General features: G+C 45.7%; 1 protein-coding gene across 2 annotated transcripts in view; it reads left to right on the top strand.

The window, feature by feature from the left end:
- Positions 1-2,186: 2,186 nt before the first annotated feature.
- Positions 2,187-20,569, top strand: part of LOC110522555 (MAGUK p55 subfamily member 5-like) — a 29,168-nt gene continuing 10,785 nt past the window's right edge. The window contains exons 1-4 of one of the 2 annotated variants that reach the window (XM_036976179.1): positions 2,187-2,381; positions 6,819-7,377; positions 13,663-13,874; positions 17,356-17,433. In XM_036976179.1, coding sequence (XP_036832074.1) covers positions 6,966-7,377; positions 13,663-13,874; positions 17,356-17,433 — 702 coding nt within the window. In that variant the 5' untranslated portion in view covers positions 2,187-2,381; positions 6,819-6,965. The remainder of the gene's footprint in view (positions 2,382-6,818; positions 7,378-13,662; positions 13,875-17,355; positions 17,434-20,569) is intronic. The other variant, XM_036976181.1, reaches the window with a different exon arrangement.

Consider the following 20,569-nt stretch of genomic DNA (forward strand, 5'->3'; position numbering starts at 1 on the left):
TCTGTTCTGACCTCTTTCTCTTTCTGTCTTTGACACTTTCTCACACCCCTCTCCCCACCTCATCTTTCTTCCTCTGTTGTTATAGTGCACACCAGATGTGCATTGAAGTACAGATTGAACTTGTATTGATAATATAATATTATAATATTTATAATGCATGTATTGTGTATTTATAACACTTGGATAATGAACTTCTTTTAGTAAAGAATTCTCTAGTGGAATTTGTTCTCATTCTCTGCTGGTTGAAATGAAGTCTCTCATTTGATGAAATACTACACCTATCCTGTGTCCTCAGATCAATGGAGATTGAGGAAATGAGATATTGAGATGCCACCTGTTTAAGAGTATTAATAAGAAGTGCAGTGTACTGTTTTTTTATATTCTGGTTCTGTATATATGAATTGCAAATCAGCCTTAAATCATGTGTTCCAGTCTATTGCAGAGTTCAATGTGTACCCATTGATGTCCCAGGACCAGGATCGGTAAACCCTGTTGAAGTGTATAATTGTAAGACATACATGCAGACACAGCATCATTCAAATACTGGAGTTTGATATTCCTGGTATTGGATATGACTGAAAAATAATGTCTCACAGACATTCAAACCTGAACCGCACCTTCATTTGCCATCGTAGAGTACATGATCAGCGATTATATTCAATGTACAGGCTACAATGTGGGGGAACTCATGCTTGGAAATAACTACATGTATATACGACTTGCATCCTTGGCACAATAAAGTTAAATTATATTCTCCTCAATCGATAGGCTTCATTGATGCCATTTAAAGTCCATACAACCGGCCATGATGGCTGAGGTTCATAGCTAGCTAGTTAATGTTGACTTTATACGATTAACATGTAACAGTCATTTTCTGCCATTTTTGGGGGATTAATTGATTAACTGGTGGAAGCAATTAAAACCATTGTTCTGAACTCATATTTATACCAAATGTTTTAGGGTCCATATACAGATCGGATAAATAGCTAGCGACATCCATAAGTATACAGGTATTTTTATACTCCACTACACAATAAGCAAGAAAACAGTTAGCTAGCTACATTACTTCAACTGCATTGCATGGCAAATATCAGCAAGGCAAGTTTACAAAATGGTCCATTTAATTTGCAGTAAATGCTTTCCTTACGAAAAAACATAGCAGTCAGAGTCCAAAATAACACCCTTATTTTGAAGTGCATTTAGAGTGCAGTATAACAGCAGTTCAACAGCAGTTTTGATTTATTTCACCTTTATTTAACCAGGTAGGCTAGTTGAGAACAAGTACACTGCAGTTATTCTGAAATGCTTGTGTCCAAAATACAACCATCAACTGTAGTTACTGCACTTTTTGCTGCAGTTTAAAAACGGCAATTTTTTTTGTAAGGTTTTAGCTAGCTAGACTCTTTACATCCACTGTTTCACAAGACCACAGCCTGGTTTTCTGGCTTTGTCTGGAGTGCCGCCCCCTAGTGTACGTGAGCGGTGAGGTGATGGGCAAAAAAGCCGTCGCTGGCGGGATGCCGGTCTCTAGAGTGCTCTTTGCTAACAGGGTTGTAGGCCTATGCAAGATGTATTGTTTTTCATTTCTCCGTATTAACACATAAATCATGGTAAATAGTTTTGTGTCTGTAACTAGACAAAGTCCTTACATTTCAGAAGGATAGAAAAATGTTTTCGAAATTATGACATTTTTGATCCCTTGTTTAATTTTAGGGTTAATTGCGTCCTTTCTTTATGGACTTTTAATGCGCACGGCAGGTGAAGTAACTATCATTCTACTAGTCACATATGATAATGAGGTGCACACTGTACTGTCTATTCTCCATAACTCCACTAATTCTGACCAAAGTCGTGTTTTTTTTATATTTATCCTATATATTGGCTTTGTATATCCAGCTAAAAGTAGTTCACTGTTTGTGGAATAGGAATTGTTTTTTCTACTGTGTTACTGACTTGTTAATTGTTTACTCCATGTGTGTTGTCTGTTCACACTGCTATGCTTTATCTTGGCCAGGTCGCACTTGCAAATGAGAACTTGTTCTCAACTAGCCTACCTGGTTAAATAAAGGTGAAAAAAAAAAAAAAAGTGAAGTTATCACATGCTATTGAAAGACAAACACTGTCGCTCATGACCATTGATATGGTAAAGTCATTGGCGCCGTGGAGTTGTCTGGGAGACGCTCAAACATCATGCGCAGTTACTCTGCAGTGATGCAAGCTTTCCCAACTCACCACACACCCGCTAAGTGCGATCAACCAGCGAGAAGAATAAAGACGATACGGATACGCTCATCTTGAACATGTTATGTGGGCTAAATAACAGGTATTTTAGAACCATTGCGCATTACCGGATTCATTAATTTTTTTAAGACATGGAAGCGGTGAGTAGACTTCTTAGATTTAAAACGGTTGAGTCCGATCGGATTGTCTAGAAACATTTATTGAAAACTAAGTTCGCCAACAGTATCGGTGCACTTTGTGTGTGTGTGTGTGTGTGTAATGACCATTTCGCGGTTGGTATTCGAACGTTTCTATTAAAGCAATCACAAACACCAAAATCACAAGCCTACAACTGCATCAATTTAACGTATGTCAAATGTTGCTGTATTTCACACGTTAAAGTTGATGTTTATCACAATTGAAACAGTACAAGACAGATCTGCACTCCAATGAGGCTATATTTGTTGTAGTGCTGCTATCCATGTTATGAGAACATGTTGCTTCCAGTAGTAGCCCCGCTATTTGAACGTGTTGAAAAGACATTTAATAATAGCTTTAGCCAGCAGTGAAAGCTCTGTTATCGAAGTAACTCTAAGAATGACTTATTTTAACTATGAAAACATGGCTGTTCTTCTGTAGCCTAAATTAATTATATAGATACATTTCTATGTATCTACATTTCAGAGGCCAAAGTTGAAAACCTTTCTTTTTTCGTCACCCTTTTGACTCATGAGTCCACCTGACATTTAAAGCCATTTAAAACAGACTTAAACAATTGACTCCGGGGCATGAGTGATTAGTCACTCTGACAAGTAGCCTAGCCACCAGCTGTAAGGAACAGTATTTAATTAGCCACCAATTTGAACCTGTTTTCCCAAAGGGGCCCCTCTTATCAACTTCCTCCTCAATTAATCAGTAAGCTAGGAGCTAGTGTAATTACAGCCACAGATGAGCCCAGAGCCATACGGTCTAGTCTAGGACCTACTGTTGGTGAACTCATTTTCTACACTTATAAATTATATGAGTGAAGATAATCAAATTTATGCCTACATTTAGGATAAAGTTACCCCCACAAAGGGTGTGTATGCGCGCGTGCTTGTGTGCTTGCCTGCATATGCGTATGCGTATGCGTGTGCGTGTGTGTGTGTACGTTCAAAGCTTAATAAACACAAAGTAATCTCATCAGAACCTATGCCAGCTCCCATGGTCTCTCCTCAGTGTCATGCTGCTGACAGAGCTGAAGCCTGCAGAACTACATTAGACCATGAGATGCTTCCTCCCCAGGCTTAACCAAACCCACAGGAGAGGAACAGATGGTGCTGGTGGCTCACTGTGACCGTCTGTATTGTTTGTCAGCCTCGCTGTGCTCTAAACAGTGCTAAATACCTACGGGAGGGGGAGAAGAGAGCTAGGGTATTAGGGGGGAGGAGGGGGAGAGAGTAGACCTGCCAGACATGATTAGCTGGTACCGGGGGTGAAGGGGTTAGTGTTGCCATGTGTGTTTGTCGTGGCTGGCTGCCTCTCTCTGACAGAAGGAACTTTTTTATTTATTTATTTTACCTTTATTTAACTAGGCAAGTCAGTTAAGAACAAATTCTTATTTTCAATGACGGCCTAGGAACAGTGGGTTAACTGCCTGTTCAGATGTCAGCTAGGGGGTTTAAACTTGCAACCTTCCGGTTACTAGTCCAACGTTCTAACCACTAGGCTACCCTGCCGTCCCAACTTCAGAGGTGTCTGTCCAAGAAAAGCTGAGAACTGCCCCAAAAAATCTTGAATTAGTACATTGATGACATGTTATTTCCTGTTCAAGCCATTTTACTTTCCTTTGTCATTCATGTTAGTTCTAGGCAATTCTGTTTGCTTACTTATTTATGTAGTTCCATTGCAGCATCAGGTCTGACTGGGTCTTGATTGGGTTGGGTGGACATTTTGAGAGCCAGCTGATGTTTGTGTATTGAAACGCCCCATACACTCCCTGAGTAACATTCATAGCTTTTTGCTTCTCCATTCTACTGTCCCTAACCAGACAAAACTTCAGCTTTGTGAGAACGTTTTCCTTGCATCTTGAAATGCATATAATCCTCACACAAAAAAAGCACTTTTGTCTCTTTCTGAAGAAAAATAATTATACAATTTGGCCTTTAAAAAAACACTTGCAAGTTCAGTTGCCCTTGAGTATGGTATACACACCAGCTCACTTTATTTCCCTAGTGAACATCTCATAGTCATACAATCATATAGTTGGTTAATCCAGATTAATACTGGGTAACATCCTTAAAATAGATTGTAATCCACAGCAGCAATGGCAGATCAGGTTGGTTGTATACTCGTAATATACAGGTTCTGGTTGAATGCATTATGATGCACTTCCTGTATATCCCTGTAATGACTGTAGATTAATAAAATCAGCCTGAAGGACCCAGGGAGCAAAGATGTAAGTGGTGAGGGGGTATTAGATGACAGAGAGATATTCAGGCAAGGACAGGTGGGGACAGAGTGACAGACATAGGGATGGGGACTCAAGGGATTGGGACAGGAAAGTGAGTGCAGGCCAGGGAGGTTGCCATGTGTGGAGTTAGATTAGCTCTTCTGTTGATTGTAAACTAGGAGGAGGGAGGATAAAATGGTGGTTAGGTATATAGTAGGTGGTTCTGGTAGTAATGCATGTAGTAGGTGGTTCTGGTAGTAATGTATATACTAGGTGGTTCTACTAGTAAGGTATATACTAGATGCGATAGGTAATCAAAGATCAGGGTGAGGTAACCAGGTTGGTTATTACTGTCTGGACCTTTAGGCGTAAATATACTGGTCTAATGTACCATGTGCAAAATTGAACATCAGAACATGAATAGTGTATCATCAGAACATGAATAGTGTATATCTGGTGTCTCAAACTTATTTTGCCCAGGGGCCAAATTATGTGTTCACCGAGGTCCAGAGGGCTGTAGTGTGTTGCTGTGCCTTGGTTCTGGTAGTAAGGTTTGGAGGGCTGTGGTGTATTTCTTTGCCTTGGTTCTGGTAGTAAGGTCCGGAGGGCTGTGGTGTATTTCTTTGCCTTGGTTCTGGTAGTAAGGTCCGGAGGGCTGTGGTGTAATTCTTTGCCTTGGTTCTGGTAGTAAGGTCCGGAGGGTTGTGGTGTATTTCTTTGCCTTGGTTCTGGTAGTAAGGTCCGGAGGGCTGTGGTGTATTTCTTTGCCTTGGTTCTGGTAGTAAGATCCGGAGGGTTGTGGTGTATTTCTTTGCCTTGGTTCTGGTAGTAAGGTCCAGAGGGCTGTGGTGTATTTCTTTGCCTTGGTTCTGGTAGTAAGGTCCGGAGGGCTGTGGTGTAATTCTTTGCCTTGGTTCTGGTAGTAAGGTCCGGAGGGTTGTGGTGTATTTCTTTGCCTTGGTTCTGGTAGTAAGGTCCGGAGGGCTGTGGTGTATTTCTTTGCCTTGGTTCTGGTAGTAAGGTCCGGAGGGCTGTGTTGTAATTCTTTGCCTTGGTTCTGGTAGTAAGGTCCGGAGTGCTATGGTGTAATTCTTTGCCTTGGTTCTGGTAGTAAGGTCCGGAGGGCTGTGGTGTATTTCTTTGCCTTGGTTCTGGTAGTAAGGTCCGGAGGGCTGTGGTGTATTTCTTTGCCTTGGTTCTGGTAGTAAGGTCCGGAGGGCTGTGGTGTAATTCTTTGCCTTGGTTCTGGTAGTAAGGTCCGGAGGGTTGTGGTGTATTTCTTTGCCTTGGTTCTGGTAGTAAGGTCCGGAGGGCTGTGGTGTATTTCTTTGCCTTGGTTCTGGTAGTAAGGTCCGGAGGGTTGTGGTGTATTTCTTTGCCTTGGTTCTGGTAGTAAGGTCCGGAGGGCTGTGGTGTATTTCTTTGCCTTGGTTCTGGTAGTAAGGTCCGGAGGGCTGTGGTGTAATTCTTTGCCTTGGTTCTGGTAGTAAGGTCCGGAGGGTTGTGGTGTATTTATTTGCCTTGGTTCTGGTAGTAAGGTCCGGAGGGCTGTGGTGTATTTCTTTGCCTTGGTTCTGGTAGTAAGGTTCGGAGGGCTGTGGTGTAATTCTTTGCCTTGGTTCTGGTAGTAAGGTCCGGAGTGCTATGGTGTAATTCTTTGCCTTGGTTCTGGTAGTAAGGTCCGGAGGGCTGTGGTGTATTTCTTTGCCTTGGTTCTGGTAGTAAGGTCCGGAGGGCTGTGGTGTATTTCTTTGCCTTGGTTCTGGTAGTAAGGTCCGGAGGGCTGTGGTGTAATTCTTTGCCTTGGTTCTGGTAGTAAGGTCCGGAGGGCTGTGGTGTAATTCTTTGCCGTCAAAATCGGCAGAAACAGTAGACGATTCAGGACACAGCATTTACTATGACGGCTGCGGCCCGCGACCACAGCTGTCATAGTAAATGCTGTGTACTGTATGCCACCAGTTTGAGACCCCTGGAGTACATAACAAATATATTGTGGCTGTAATAATGAATAGTGTAAATTTGATAAGAAGGAGGTAAATGTTGGTAGCCTCTCATCAAATTTCATAGGCCTAGCTAGCTAGCTATCACAAGATTTCACATTATGGCTCACAAGACGAGAGCAGTGGTAATGCTGCTGCTCCATCCTAACCCTGCTTATGCATTTCAGAACCTGCTCACCACCTGAAGACAACTGTCCCAGTTGAAGTGCTATGGCCCCTGCTGCAGTGAAGAGTCCTAGCCTCAGGCCTTCATAGTGGACATTGCCCTATCAACACACACAGGTGTAGGCCAGGATCAGACTCCCGGAGCAGGGATGATCACTTCTCACCAGAACGGAGGACCCGGATATGTAACAGAGGACCCAATGGGGCCTGTAAATGGCACGGAGGGTCCTGGGAGTGGAGCCAAGCTGCAGCAGAGAGAGAGGGCTGTGGATGTCCCCCCTGGGGACCGGGTGGTGGGAACTGTTAGCAGCATGGTGCAGGGTTCCCGCAGCAGCGCCCAGATGGAGAGGATGCAGCAGTACCAGGAAGAGCTGAGGAGGAAGCGGGAGGAGGACGCCAACAAAGGGAAGCATGAAATCGATCTCAATGCCTCGCTCAGGCTCAAGAAGCTGGCCCAGAACCCAGCCAAGACGGGTATCGACAACCCCACGTTCGAAGCGCCTGAGGCAGGCAAGGAGACCAAGGATGGGAGCCCCCTGCCTGGTGGGGACACGGCTGCGGGTGAGTAGAATCATGAGTTAATGAAGGGAGGGGGAGGCAAAGGGGTAGGTGGAGGCGAGGGTGAGAGGGGATGGGGTAAAGAGGGGGAGGGGTACCTCTGTGAGAAGAACAATAGAGGTGTTGGGAACTATCATAATGATTCTGTGAAACAAAGGAGTCAGAACAGTGTGCAAGGAAAGGGCTGAGCCAGGGTCATTGATAGAGTGAGGATGGGGGTTTAAAAGTGAATGTCAATGGAAAAGCTCCCTCCATTTAGTCACATGGAAGTCACTCACTCCTCTCAACTCTGGAGTAAAGAACTCTCCGGGAAGAAGAAAGGTGGGGGTGTATGTTTCATGATTAACTACTCATGGTGTAATTGTGTTAACATACAGAAACTCAAGTCCTATTGTTCACCCGATCTAGAATACCTCACAATCAAATGCCGACTGCATTACCTCCCAAGAGAATTCTCTTCAGTTATAGTCACAGCCGTGTATATTCCCCCTCAAGCTAATAACATGACGGCCCTCAAATAACTACACTGGACTTTATGCAAACTGGAAACCACATATCCTGAGACGCATTTATTGTAGCTGGGGATTTTAACAAAGCAAACATGAGGAAAATGCTACCGAAGTTCTACCAACACATTGACTGTAGTACTCGCGCTGATAAAACATTGGACCACTGCTACTCAACTTTTCAAAATACCTACTAGGCCCTCCCACGCCCTCCCTTTGGAAAATCTGATCACAACTTAATTTTGCTCCTGCTTTCCTATAAGCAGAAACTCAAACAGGAAGTACCCGTGCTAAGGTTGACTAATCGGAATCCATGCTTCAAGATTGTTTTGATCACGCGGACTGGGACGCCTCTGAGAATAACATTGACGAATACACGGATAGGGTGACTGAGTTCATCCGGAAGTGTATAGGAGATGTTGTACCCAATGTGACTATTAGAACCTACCCTAACCAGAAACTGTGGATTGATGGCAGCATTCGTGCTAAACTGAAAACGCAAACCACTGCATTTAAGAATGGCAAGGTGACTGGGAATATGACAGAATACAAACAGTGTAGTTATTCCCCTTTGTAAGGTAATCAAACAGGCCAAACGTCAGTATAGAGACAAAGTGGAGTCGCAATTCAACGGCTCAGACACTAGACGTATGTGGCAGGGTCTACAGACAATCACAGACTACAAAGGGGAAACCAGCCACGTCACAGACACCGACATCTTACTTCCGGACAAGCTAAACACCTTCTTCACCCTCTTTGAGAATAACACAATGCCACCGATGCGGCCCGCTACCAAGTATTGTGGGCTCTCATTCTCCGTGGCTGACATGAGTAAGACATTTAAGCATGTTAACCCTCGCAAGGCAGCATCCCTAGCCGCGTCCTCAGAGCATGCGCAGACCAGCTGGCTGAAGTGTTTACGAACATATTCAATCTCTCCCTGTCTGCTGTCCTCACTTGCTTGAAGATGTCCACCATTGTTCCTGTACCCAAGAAAGCAAAGGTACAGTGGTTCCTCCTTTAAAAATGGTGAGTTTATGCCACGGGACTGAGAGGTAATTTGTGGGTTAGGACGGTACCCTGTGTCAGTACTTCATTGCTCAAGACCAGCACAAGGGGGAGTTAGATAACAAACTAGCTTTATTTACAAATTAGTAACAATGTCTTACCCCATGTTCAAGAATGGCCTTTTTCCTCGCTTACAAAATCATCTCCAAAATATTATTTTTTTGTACAAAGCGATTCTTCTTCATTATTATTCATTCAGAATTATATGATAGCCTGATGGATATTCTCACAGCTGTATGAACAACCCTGTTATTAGCAGATATTGGTCTTATTGTTCATGGCTCCTAAGTGGCGCACAATGGGATTGCCTTGCAGTTCTCCAGCTGTATCCACTGAAAGCGCGTGAGGTTCAAGCCACGAGGGCAGGGGGCACGGGATGGGCTGCAAAGCCGCGCACAGAAGACCGACCTAGCCCATGGGGAAGGCGTGTAATGATGGTGACCAGTGTGTGCCATAACTGGCAGCCTGGTGACCTAGAGGCCAGAGAGGGAGCACACATGACACTACCCCCTCCCCGCAGGATGCCAACCAATATGACAAGCGGACCGGTCACCCCTGCTGAGTCTGGCTGAGACGCAGGAGCATGGCGACCTAGAGCGCTGGAGAGAGAGCATACATGACGGTACCTCCTCCCCGGTGTGTTTGGCTACAGCCGCAGGACGCCAACCAAAGGGACGATCCCGGGGATCAGGAGCGGACCAGTCACCCCTGCTGATGAGCAGGAACCTGTCGCCGGCTGGAGCGTGGGAACCTGACAGACCGGCGGAGGCGGGGGAGCCTGTAGCGACTCCCAGTCCCAACATCATTCCCACCGAGAATAAAGAGAAGAAGAAAAAGCACTCCCTGATGCTTCCCTTCGGTGAGGCATTATTCTGTAACGACTGAGAGTCGGGAAGCAAGTTCAGGGAGTGAGTGTTTTAATAAATAAACGTAACATAATACAAAACAAGAAAACATGAACAAGACACGACACAGAAACAGAAACAATAACGCCTGGGGAAGGAACCAACAAGAGTGACATATATATAGGGAAGGAACCAAAGGGAGTGACATATATAGGGAAGGAACCAACGGGAGTGTCATATATAGGGAAGGAACCAATGGGAGTGACATATATAGGGAAGGAACCAACGGGAGTGTCATATATAGGGAAGGAACCAACGGGAGTGACATATATAGGGAAGGAACCAACGGGAGTGACATATATAGGGAAGGAACCAACGGGAGTGACATATATAGGGAAGGAACCAACGGGAGTGACATATATAGGGAAGGAACCAACGGGAGTGACATATATAGGGAAGGAACCAACGGGAGTGACATATATAGGGAAGGAACCAAAGGGAGTGACATATATAGGGAAGGAACCAAATGGAGAGACATATATAGGGAAGGAACCAAAGGGAGGGACATATATAGGGAAGGAACCAAAGAGAGGGACATATATAGGGAAGGAACCAAAGGAACCATAGGGAGTGACATATATAGGGAAGGAACCAAAGGGAGAGACATATATAGGGAAGGAACCAAAGGGAGTGACATATATAGGGAAGGAACCAAAGGGAGTGACATATATAGGGAAGGAACCAAAGGGAGTGACATATATAGGGAAGGAACCAACGGGAGTGACATATATAGGGAAGGAACCAAAGGGAGAGACGTATATCGGGAAGGAACCAACGGGAGTGACATGTATAGGGAAGGAACCAAAGGGAGTGACATATATAGGGAAGGAACCGAAGGGAGTGACATATATAGGGAAGGAACCAACGGGAGGGACATATATAGGGAAGGAACCAAAGGGAGGGACATATATAGGGAAGGAACCAAAGGGAGTGACATATATAGGGAAGGTAATCAGGGAAGTGATGGAGTCCAGGTGAGTCTGATGACGCGCAGGTGCGATGGTGACAGGTGTGCGCCATAACGACCAGCCTGGTGACCTAGAGCCCGGAGAGGGAGCACACGTGACAATATGTAATTATTGCCGCAGTCACGTCATATTTTTCAATATAGTGTAGGCCTTCCGTAGGCGACATGAGTCTCACTAGTGCTGAGTAATATGGTGTAGGTCTTATTTATTTAAACAGCTTATGTATTTATAGCTCAGCATTCAACACCACAGTACCCTCCAAGCTCATCATTACGCTCGGGGCCCTGGGTCTGAACCCCACCCTGTGCAACTGGGTAGGAAACAACACCTCCAATTCGCTGAACCTCAACACAGGGGCCCCACAAGGGTGCGTGCTCAGTCCCCTCCTGTACTCACTGTTCACCCATTACTGCATGGCCACGCACGCACGCACGCCTCCAACTCAATCAAGTTTGCAGACGACACAACAGTTGTCACGCCCTGACCATAGTAAGTTGTTTATTCTCTGTTGGTTGGGGCGTGATAGTGACTAGGGTGGGTCATCTAGGTTTTTTGTATGTCTATGTTGGCCTGATATGGTTCCCAGTCAGAGACAGCTGTTTATCGTTGTCTCTGATTGGGGATCATATTTAGGTAGCCCTTTCCTCATTTGTGTTTGTGGGATCTTGTCTACATTGAGTTGCCTGAGTGCACACCAGTAGCTTCACGTTTTGTTTATGCTTCATTGTTTTGTTTTGGTGAGTTTCATTTTATAAAAAATATGTAGACCTCTATTCATGCTGTGCCTTGGTCTACTCATTACGACGAACGTGACAACAGTAGTAGGCCAGATTACCAACAATGACGAGACAGCCTGCAGGGAGGAGGTGAGGGCCCTGGGATAATGGTGCCAGGAAAGTACCCTCTCACTCAACATGAACAAAACAAAGGAGCTGATCGTGGACTTCAGGAAACAGTGGATGGATCTCGCCCCTGTCCACATCAATGTGACCGTAGTGGAGAAGGTGGAAAGTTTCAAGTTTCTTGGCGTACACATCACTGACGATCTGAAATGGTCCACCCACACAGACAGTGTAGTGAAGGCACAACAGCGCCTCTTCAACCTCAGGAGGCTGAAGAAATTTGGCTTCACCCCTAAAACCCTCACAAACTCTTACAGATACACAATTGAGAGCATTCTGTCGGGCTGTATTAACGCCTGGTATGGCAAATGCACCGCCCGCAACCGCAGGGCCCTCCAGAGGGTGGTGCAGTCAGCCCAATGCATCACCGGGGGCAAATTACCTGCCCTCCTGGACAACTACCCCCCCGATGTCACAGGAAGGCCTAAATCATCAAGACACAAATCCGATCATCAAGGACATCAACCACCCGAGCCACGGCCTGTTCAGCCTGCTATCATCCAGAAGGCGAGGTCAGTACAGGTGCATCAAAGCTGGGACAGAGAGACTGAAAAACAGCTTCTATCTCAAGGCCTTCAGACTGTTAAATAGCAATCACTAGCTGGCTTCCACCCTGTCATGTAACCCTGCACCTTATATACATACTGGCCACTTTAATAATGGAACCCTAGTCACTTTAATAATGTTTACATACTGCTTTACTCATTTCATATGTAAATACTGTATTCTATTCTGATGTATTTTAGTCAATGCCACTCTGACATTGCTCAATCTAATATCTATATATTTTTTAATTCCATTATTTTATATTTGTGTGTATCGTTGTGAATCGTTTCGTGTGAATCATTACACCCGCAATAACATTTGCTAAATATGTGTATGTGACCAATAACATTTCATTTGATTGGATTTATGATTTGAAGTGAATTTAATATATTTTGTGAGGTGAAACAAAATTGTTCCTCAGAGAATTTGTTTTCATGTCAGTTGGTTAGCCTTAGAGGAGACAGTAGGTTGTGGTTGTTGCTGCCGACCGGTTTTAGTGGGTGGGACATGCACATGCGCACACACACACACACCCTCCCTGCTTCTTCTTATCTCAGGTAAACGCCCCTTTATGAGATCACTGTCTAGATAACATTAATCAAGTAAGCTGCTGTAATCGGTGGTTTATATGAAATCCATGTGTTAATCCATGTACCTGGTCAGTTAAACAGAACACCTGCTGGTTTAGAACAGTAGAGGGCCGTGTAAGCAATGCTTTAGCCTCCCTTTTCCATGGTGTCACTGTGCTCCTCAGAGTTGCTATATGTAGGTGGTACCTTCAGGCCAAACTTGATGCAGATGTCAAATCCTGTCTGGGGTGCAGAATCCCACTGGTGCGCAACCCCAAACAGGTTTTGGCACCAGAATTGACTTTGGCATGACAATATCCCATTAGTAACGTGGCTTTAAAATTCCCACGCTGTCTCTGTGTGAGCAAGCGCTTGCTAGCGCCAGAGAGGTTTGAAACCGAGAGACATGTGATTTTACTTTCTGAAAATTCCTTGTGGACAAATGTACCACTTTGGTCTGAATGTTAAAGGTCACAGGCATTACAGGAGGTAACAGCATGTTGAACCTCTCTCTCTCTCTGGCCCTAGTAAACAACTCCTCACACAGAGATGAATGATACTGGAAATTAGGCAGTTGAGCCTAATCAACCTCTTTATCTAATTGTTTTATATTGTTTATTGCCTTCTTTGTATTGCACCTTTACCACGTATTGCATTATGGTGTTATTGTTGAGATTTAAATTTGGACTTCTTTTGATATTTTACTGCACTGTTGAGATGTAGTTCGCAAGTAAGCATTTCATTGCACCGTTTACACCCCGCTGTATCCTGGGAATATGACGAATACATTTTGATTTGGGCTCTCCCTACTTTTCACTACCCAGAGCTGGAAGATCTGCTGGAGGCCCTACGACGGGTGCAGAGCTGCCTAGTGGACACCCAATCGCAGGCCGACGTGGCTCTGGTGCTGGGCATGCTGCACAAGGAGGACTTCCAGAGCGCCTTCACCATCCACAGTGCCGTGACCCAGCAGATGCAGCCGCGTGGCAGCCCGCCCTTGCCCCTCACCTCCCAGGCCCAGGGCCTCTGCCTGGAGGTAGAGTGAAATGCTCCAGCACTCTAGTGATCTAGAAATTAAATGAATCTTCTATCACCGATGTATTGGTCAGAAGGTTGGGGGAGAAAAAAGGAGGTTAGGTATTAGGAGGGAGGTGGAGGAGGGTTTGGAGAAGAGGATTTGGGGGAGGAGAGAAGGATATGTGGGTTAAGGAGATATGTTGGGGAATGAAGAACAGCTGGGCAGGGAAGTTGAGAGAGATGGGAAGAAGGAGAATGAGGATGAGAGAAGGATATGTGCGTTAAGGATATATGTTGGGGAATGAAGAACAGCTGGGCAGGGAAGTTGAGAGAGATGGGAAGAAGGAGAATGAGGATGAGAGAAGGATATGTGCGTTAAGGAGATATGTTGGGGAATGAAGAACAGCTGGGCAGGGAAGTTGAGAGAGATGGGAAGAAGGAGAATGAGGATGAGAGAAGGATATGTGCGTTAAGGAGATATGTTGGGGAATGAAGAACAGCTGGGCAGGGAAGTTGAGAGAGATGGGAAGAAGGAGAATGAGAATGAGAGGATGGTGACAGAGAAACTACAAAGAAATAAGGGCAAAGGAAGCCAGGCACATAACTGTTGATTAGAGATGCAGTCTCATATTGACTTGGAAATGATCCTTGGTGTGTTGGAACTAGATTCCCCCTCTCACGTGTTGTTTCCTGCATCCATGGCATCACCATTAAAGGGATAGTACACGCAAGCTGTCCCTGTAGACTTCCCGTCATTGTGTTAATGCTAGCAGTTGCTCTAGAAACTACCTTAAACTTCCTTTATTAAACTGCACACAGGGACATAACAATGGTCTCTGAGAAGGGCTTGACTTGGGCAGAAGCTCGCCAGAGCTGAGTTCCGGCACGTCAAGTGTTCTACTGCTTGAGCTCCTGTTCCTCTTGGATAATATTAGCTCAGAAGTATTGTGACGCTCATGCACCTAAATGTACACAGAATGAGTACCGGGACCTATTTCAGTCCAAGTCGAGCACTTTCTCCGAGTAAGTAGAAAAAATGACTTCATCGCCAAAATGTTGCACTACCCGGTTAAACATCTCACAGCGTATCACAGCTGGGGGTAATGTTACCCTCTGTACCAGGAGTGACAGAGTAACACAAACTCATCACTGTGTCCACATCTGTCTGACCACTCTCTACCTGATTCCTTCAGTGACAAAATACAAAAATTACCATAGGTCTCTGCCACAGCACAAGCAGCTGTGATTGACCTGTGGGTCTATACATTGTCTGTTGCATACATATCCATCATTCATTGATCTGTACAGCCACAGTCCGATAGCCTGTTATGCTGCAGTCCTGTAGATCTAGCTAACCTCTCACCACGTACAGGTCATCAAGTCCTTAGGATTCCATATGACCTGATGGAATGTATTACGTGCTGGTCCAGGTAGAGCAAACAGTGTGACTTCTATCAGACCACGGTTCAAATAGTATTAGCTTTTCTTCCAAATGATTTAGCTGCACTTGACTGAGCTTGCCTGGCGCGTTGGAACCAAAGTGTAAACCTCGTCCATTTGGCACTCTGCAGCAGGCTCAATAAAATACTCAGGCATTTTAATAAAAATTAATAGTACTTGGACCCAGGTCTGATTTCTATAGGAAATCTGTCTGTAAACCAGTCAACATATGATAACTGACAAAGAGGCTGCTTTTAAGGGTTCATTTGGACTGAAAATAGCACATCAGGACCATTGCTCTTGTGATGTGAAGATGACATTAAGGACACGCGTGTAGGCTTCGGAGGAGGACCTCTGTCAGTGAGATACTGATCTTTCTCACACACCATCTCTGTTCATACAGTAAATACATGCAGACACTCACACAGAGCAGCTGGCACAGCGCCAGGCGATACTTAGCAAGGTGGTAATAGTTTGAGCCAGTGGACGGTGTGTCTAAACTAAGTGGCTGGTGGCGTGGGCCTTCCTGATTGGCCCTCGGGGCCAGGTAATCTCCCAGCAGCCCCGGGGCCTGGAAGGAAGTGGCCGAGGATCTGCCACAGCCAGAAAAAGAAACTCCAGCAGCTTACAGGGTAGAGGGGCATGGGCTGGAGGGAGGTGGAGAGGAGGCGGGGGAAGGGGGGGAAAGGAGGAGGGGGAAAGTGTGTCACCTCATTACAGAGAGCTTTGATTAGTGTAAAGGATGACCTAAGATAGAGCCAGGGAGTGGGAGGGAGGAGGGCTAGAGAGAGGGATAGAGGGGGAGGAGGGGTGGGATATAGGGAGGGAGGATAGAGGTATAGAGGGAGTGAGACGGATGGATGAGGGAGGAGAATGTAGGGGTGGTGGGAAAGAGGATTGGGGATTCTCTTCTTGAAATGGGCTGTTTTTTAAATATTTTTCTATGATGATGATGACGAAGGAATGGTGGATCTGTCTGGATTGTGATCATTCTGAGGACCATGAAGCTGTTAAAAGACAGACTGTAGAAACACCAACGTCATGACAGTAGAACCAACTCCTCATGCTTCTATTTGACCTCATATGTTGGGAGATTAATTCAGGGTCTCTAATTTCCAAGGCAACAGCCAGAGAGAAGAAGTAGTTCCAAATGGCAGTCTATTCCCTACATGCACTTCTTTTGACCAGAGGGTGCCATTTGGGCGGAGACTAAGTCCCGTTACAGTAGAGTGTCTGGAATGGGAAACCCCACTGCGACTTATTAGAGAGCAGCCAACCTGTCTGTGTGAAGGAATCCAGTTGGTCATCTTAACAGCAGAATGGTCTTTGACATGACCTTCACGTAAGAACCAAATATTTACTGTTATGGCGTTCGTATTTGGATAAAATACCTCTGATAGCACATGAGCTCTCAGTCATAAAGCTGACACTGTCTACACATGGTATACATCGTCCAATGAAATGCTTTGTTGTAGGTTCCTTCTCGACAATGCAACAACAATAAGAAATTATAAAAGATAAGAATATGAACATAAAGTCAATGGCTCAGTAGAATAGAATAAACACTTTAGCATCAGTATAATACAGGAAGGGGCCATATAAAGTCCAATATTTACACGTGTACTGGGGAAGACGATGACAAGCAGAGTAGATGTACCATCGGTGGTTTTAACAATGATCTACTGCGAAGTTGCTTCTGAGGAATGACTAAAGCCTTGGCTAGCTTGTTGACAACATGTGTCGACTCATGACTGGTGGTCAGGAAGTTGAATAATTGAACTGTCATGTTGAATCACGCATAGAGCCTCAAGGAGGAGTTTTCAACTGATGTTATTGAACACTTTGAACTGCATCACTCTTCCAGATGACCAATGATGCTGACTTAGTGCTACTTATACAGTTGACCTTAATCTGACCCCTTTCTCTTGCTCGCTGTCTCTCGCTCTCTCTTTCTTACAATCTCTTCACCTCCTCTCTTGAACTCTCCCTCTCTTCCTCTCATTCCCTCCCCTCTCTCTCTTTCCATCTCCTTTCCCCTCTCTTTCCATCTCTCTGTCCAGGTGCAATACATCCTCCAGTCCACTCAACATAAAGAGGGTGTAGAGCTCAGTAACCTACTCACCACTCCCCACCTCCAGGTAAGAGACCTGGGACACACCAGAACTCAACCCTTAACCGTGTCAGTGTTCCTGAGCTGGCCACCTAAGAGGTACTATGGACCAAATCCCGATTTGGAATTTGTCAGTGTTACTGAGATATGTGAATATGCTCCATATACCATAGGCTGTACCATAGGCTCCATATACTGTACCATAGGCTCCATATACTGTGCCATTGGCTCCATATACCATAGGATCCATATACTGTATCATAGGCTCCATATACCATTTGCTCCATATACCATAGGCTCCATATACTGTACCATAGGCTTAGAGATAAGACATGTCGTAGGCGGTGAGGAGGGATGGGGAGATGGATGTGTGAAGACGAGGAAAGAAAAAACAAGCTACAACTGGGCAACTGAGAGGCTCAACACCTACTGTGTACCACTGGTGGCTGGTGGCACCTTCATTGGGAGGAAGGGCTCATAGTAATGGCTGGAACGAAATTAAGTAAGCCATCCTCCCCTCACCAGCCTCCTGTGCTGTATACCCTAGAAGGTGCAATCAGTAGAATATAGAGAGGATCCGGGCCCTGGTCTTGCATGCTAGTCTCCCTAGACAGACGCCTTTCCTCCCACAATGTACCAATACCCTAGGTCTGGGAATTCCGAGACTAGTTGTGTGCCGACACGTGACTGTGACCATGTGACTGTGTGACCTGCCAAACCCCACTGTTGCTCCATTGACTCCACTGGGCATCATGTCCAATTAAACACAGGCATTTGCCGCAACGGCAACCAACAGGCAGTGGATTATCCCTCCCTCCGGTTATGCTGCGGAACGTGACCCTTCCCACTATCTGACCCCGGTTAACGACCCTCACCCTAGCTACACACACACAGGCACATACACACACAGGTAAACAGATCAACAACCCCCCATGTAAAATGGTAGTGAATAGGTAACCTGCTAGGAACACACTGCCTCCCTCACTCTCCCTCTTCTCCTCATTTCCCTTCCTCCTCATCCTTCTCGAGATCGAGGTGTTTTTATGATTGATGGAGGCGAATCCTGCCTCGTAAATGCAGGGCAGATTAAGAGGGCTTGTGTGTACGCTGGAAGCTTAGCCAGCCCTCAGTCAGCCCTTCTTTCTGCCTCCCCAGGTCTCTCTTCTGCGGGATAAAGACACTCATTTGGTTTAACGGTTATTAATTGCGGCATACGGAGAGCCCGTCACCTTAAATGAAGTGAGGGGGAAATCTTGGCTTAGAGGTGGAGTCTGCTGTCGGCTGGTGTTGAGGGAGGGAGGAAGAGAGAGACAGGGTGGGCTTTGGGTAATCTTGGCTTAGAGGTGGAGTCTGCTGGGGGCTGGTGTTGAGGGAGGGAGGAAGAGAGAGACAGGGTGGGCTTTGGGTAAATCTTGGCTTAGAGGTGGAGTCTGCTGTCGGCTGGTGTTGAGGGAGGGAGGAAGAGAGAGACGGGGTGGGCTTTGGGTAAATCTTGGCTTAGAGGTGGAGTCTGCTGGGGGCTGGTGTTGAGGGAGGGAGGAAGAGAGAGACGGGGTGGGCTTTGGGTAAATCTTGGCTTAGAGGTGGAGTCTGCTGTCGGCTGGTGTTGAGGGAGGGAGGAAGAGAGAGACGGGGTGGGCTTTGGGTAAATCTTGGCTTAGAGGTGGAGTCTGCTGGGGGCTGGTGTTGAGGGAGGGAGGAAGAGAGAGACAGGGTGGGCTTTGGGTAAATCTTTGCTTAGAGGTGGAGTCTGCTGGGGGCTGGTGTTGAGGGAGGGAGGAAGAGAGAGACAGGGTGGGCTTTGGGTAAATCTTGGCTTAGAGGTGGAGTCTGCTGTCGGCTGGTGTTGAGGGAGGGAGGAAGAGAGAGACAGGGTGGGCTTTGGGTAAATCTTGGCTTAGAGGTGGAGTCTGCTGGGGGCTGGTGTTGAGGGAGGGAGGAAGAGAGAGACGGGGTGGGCTTTGGGTAAATCTTGGCTTAGAGGTGGAGTCTGCTGTCGGCTGGTGTTGAGGGAGGGAGGAAGAGAGAGACAGGGTGGGCTTTGGGTAAATCTTGGCTTAGAGGTGGAGTCTGCTGGGGGCTGGTGTTGAGGGAGGGAGGAAGAGAGAGACAGGGTGGGCTTTGGGTAAATCTTGGCTTAGAGGTGGAGTCTGCTGTCGGCTGGTGTTGAGGGAGGGAGGAAGAGAGAGTTGTGTTGTGTTGTGGGCTTTGGGTAAAACGTGCATGTTTAATCATAAGGGATGGAAGCCGAGTTTCAATTTCCCCCCAGTTATTTACAATAACTGGTGAATATGAAAGTGTGTTGTGTTGTGTTGTGTGTTGTGAGTTGTGTTGTGTGAGTTGTGTTGTGAGTTGTGTTGTGTTGTGTGTTGTGAGTTGTGTTGTGAGTTGTGTTGTGAGTTGTGTGTTGTGAGTTGTGTGTTGTGAGTTGTGTTGAGTTGTGTTGTTTTGTGTTGTGTTGTGAGTTGTGTTGTGAGTTGTGTTGTGAGTTGTGTTGTGTTGTGAGTTGTGTTGTGTTGTGTGTTGTGTTGTGAGTTGTGTTGTGAGTTGTGTTGTGAGTTGTGTTGTGTGTTGTGTTGTGAGTTGTGAGTTGTGTTGTGTTGTGTTGTGTTGTGAGTTGTGTTGTGAGTTGTGTTGTGAGTTGTGTTGTGTTGTGAGTTGTGTGTTGTGTTGTGAGTTGTGTTGTGTTGTGAGTTGTGTTGTGAGTTGTGTTGTGTGTTGTGAGTTGTGAGTTGTGTTGTGTTGTGTGTTGTGTTGTGAGTTGTGTTGTGAGTTGTGAGTTGTGTTGTGTTGTGTGTTGTGTTGTGAGTTGTGTTGTGAGTTGTGTTGTGTTGTGTTGTGTTGTGTGTTGTGAGTTGCGTTGTGTGTTGTGTTGTGAGTTGTGTTGTGTTGTGTGTTGTGTTGTGAGTTGTGTTGTGTTGTGAGTTGTGTTGTGTTGTGAGTTGTGTTGTGAGTTGAGTTGTGTTGTGTTGTGTTGCGTTGTGTTGTGAGTTGTGTTGTGTTGTGTTGCGTTGTGTTGTGAGTTGTGTTGTGTTGTGTTGCGTTGTGTTGCGTTGTGTTGTGAGTTGTGTTGTGAGTTGTGTTGCGTTGTGTTGTGAGTTGTGTTGTGTTGTGTTGCGTTGTGTTGTGAGTTGTGTTGTGTTGCATTGTGTTGTGTGTTGTGT

This window comes from Oncorhynchus mykiss, chromosome 4 (genome assembly GCF_013265735.2).
Source record: "Oncorhynchus mykiss isolate Arlee chromosome 4, USDA_OmykA_1.1, whole genome shotgun sequence".
In the NCBI taxonomy this organism is placed as follows: Eukaryota; Metazoa; Chordata; class Actinopteri; order Salmoniformes; family Salmonidae; genus Oncorhynchus; species Oncorhynchus mykiss.